This window comes from Oratosquilla oratoria, chromosome 22 (genome assembly GCF_046742065.1).
Source record: "Oratosquilla oratoria isolate Oo_2021 chromosome 22, ASM4674206v1, whole genome shotgun sequence".
NCBI lineage: Eukaryota > Metazoa > Arthropoda > Malacostraca > Stomatopoda > Squillidae > Oratosquilla > Oratosquilla oratoria.
Genome location: NC_134798.1, coordinates 24,857,953 through 24,859,960, shown reverse-complemented (window position 1 = coordinate 24,859,960; position 2,008 = coordinate 24,857,953). Strand labels below are relative to the sequence as shown.

At 39.9% G+C, this 2,008-nt stretch overlaps 1 protein-coding gene across 1 annotated transcript; it reads left to right on the top strand.

Annotated features, from left to right (window-relative positions):
* Nucleotides 1–330: 330 nt before the first annotated feature.
* Nucleotides 331–1,023, top strand: LOC143037319 (uncharacterized). The gene is made up of 2 exons (XM_076205452.1): nucleotides 331–463; nucleotides 581–1,023. Exons 1-2 carry the CDS (start codon nucleotides 331–333, stop codon nucleotides 1,021–1,023), a joined length of 576 nt encoding a protein of 191 aa, XP_076061567.1.
* Nucleotides 1,024–2,008: the final 985 nt, after the last annotated feature.

The following is a 2,008-nucleotide window of genomic DNA, read 5'->3' as shown; positions in this document are numbered from 1 at the left end:
CTCTTTCGCGAGGCTAGTGAGCAACATCATATTAGATCCTGTTTGAATCCGTTCTCTAATTCGCTGTCCCTCCAATTACAGTTCTTTTCAACATAGTCGCCCGTAGTTTTGTGTTTAATGCCCGTGCTGAACTTCAGACCTAGAGAGAGGGCTTCTCCTTGCATGTTTGTCAACCTGAGTGATGATAGGGTTGTAATCAGTCACTGCCTCCCAACTTCCTTCCATCGGCTCTTGCTGAATAAATGAAACTAGAACAATTATGCAGCAACAGCCGATGGAAGGAAGTTAGGAGGCACGAACTGATTAGAAGAAGACCCCAAGATACCGACCATGAAACGACTTTCTAAGATCCACAAACAGGAGATACCTCTTGGACCAATCACTTCAGGTATTGAAAGCGCCCCACATAGGTTAGCTAAAATTCTAGCCAAATCCCTATCATCCGCCCTTGGTAACATCAGTGGTACGCACCTCCAAAATTCCACACTCTTAATCGAGAAACTCAACAGCTGAGACTTTTCACAGAAGAGATTAATCAGCTACGATGTAACATCACTATTCACTAATGTCTCCATGACAGGCGCCATGAACGCTATCAAGGAAGCACTAAAAACTATCGACGAGAGTAGCCTACCGATCTGCAAAAGAGACTACATGCAGCTCACAGAAAAGTGTATGAGATTCGGTTCTTTCAGATTTGGCAACCAAGAATACCAACAGTTGGAAGGCCTTCCCATGGGATCTCCTTTGAGTGCAATGACAGTAAACCTCTACCTAGAGGTATTGGAGAGGGATAATTTTTTGAAAGTCCTCCCTAAGGGTGTACATTGGCTAAGGTACGTAGATGACTGCCTATTCATTTCCCCTACAGAGACTGTCGCTGAGGAGGTTTTGTCAAAATTAAATGAAGTAACTAATAATATACAATTCACTATGGAGATTGAGTCCCTTGGCCTACCAACAAAGACGACCTATTACATTTTTACACGGCACATGACAAACGAACCAAAACAGGAGTGGTAATCTTTTTTTTTTTTTTTTTCTCAGAGCTCTAAGGATCTGCAGCAAGGAGTTCCTCGAGGAAGAAATTCGCCGCGTCACAAACACCTTCAAATCACTGGACTATCCAGGGGGCTTACAATCCACTTCCTTGCGTAAAGCACAAAACATCAGGCAAAGTAGAGAACCAGTAAACAGGGAGGACAAACAATACCTATTCGTACGGGACTCGGAATTCTCACGCGCACTGGTGGTAGCTGTACGCCCACTAGGACTGGAAATAGTGAATGATACGGGAAGGCGAATTAAATAACTAATAACACCAACGTCAAAAATGACAAACGACCTCAGCGTCATATACAGGATCCCATGTGGCAACTGTGATAAGTCCTACTATGGTGAGAGCCACAGGGGTCTACAAGCCAGGATAGGAAAACACAAGGCGAACCTAAGATACCACCGCCTCTCAAACGCGATGGTGGGCCACGTGGAAGAGGAAGGACATATTCCCGACTGGTAACAGGCAAAGATCATAAAGAAAAGATTAACAAAAAGATCAAGCAAAGTGATTGAAGCCCTATATATAACAACCAATGACAACATTAATAAAAAAAAAAGTAGAGGATATAAAACGGGAAAAAATTACAGCAAAATACGCAACCTTAAGGATCTGCCCAAGAACAGCGCCCACATAGTACGAGGAATTCCATCTGGTGCCCAAACGTCCACACTTCCTGGGTTGAGGGCTCGAGGCCGGCCAGTTCGTAAATATATATATATATTTATTTGTTTATTTATTTATTTTTTTATTTACTTAGTTATTCATTTATTTATCTATTTTTTATTTACTCATTTACTTATTTATTTATTTATTTATTCATTTATTTATTTATTTGTTTGTTTATTTATTTATTTATTTATCTATCTATTTAATTACTTATTTATTTATTATCTATTTTTCCATTATGTTTCATTCTATTGTTTATATTGTATTGTCTTATGTAAAAAT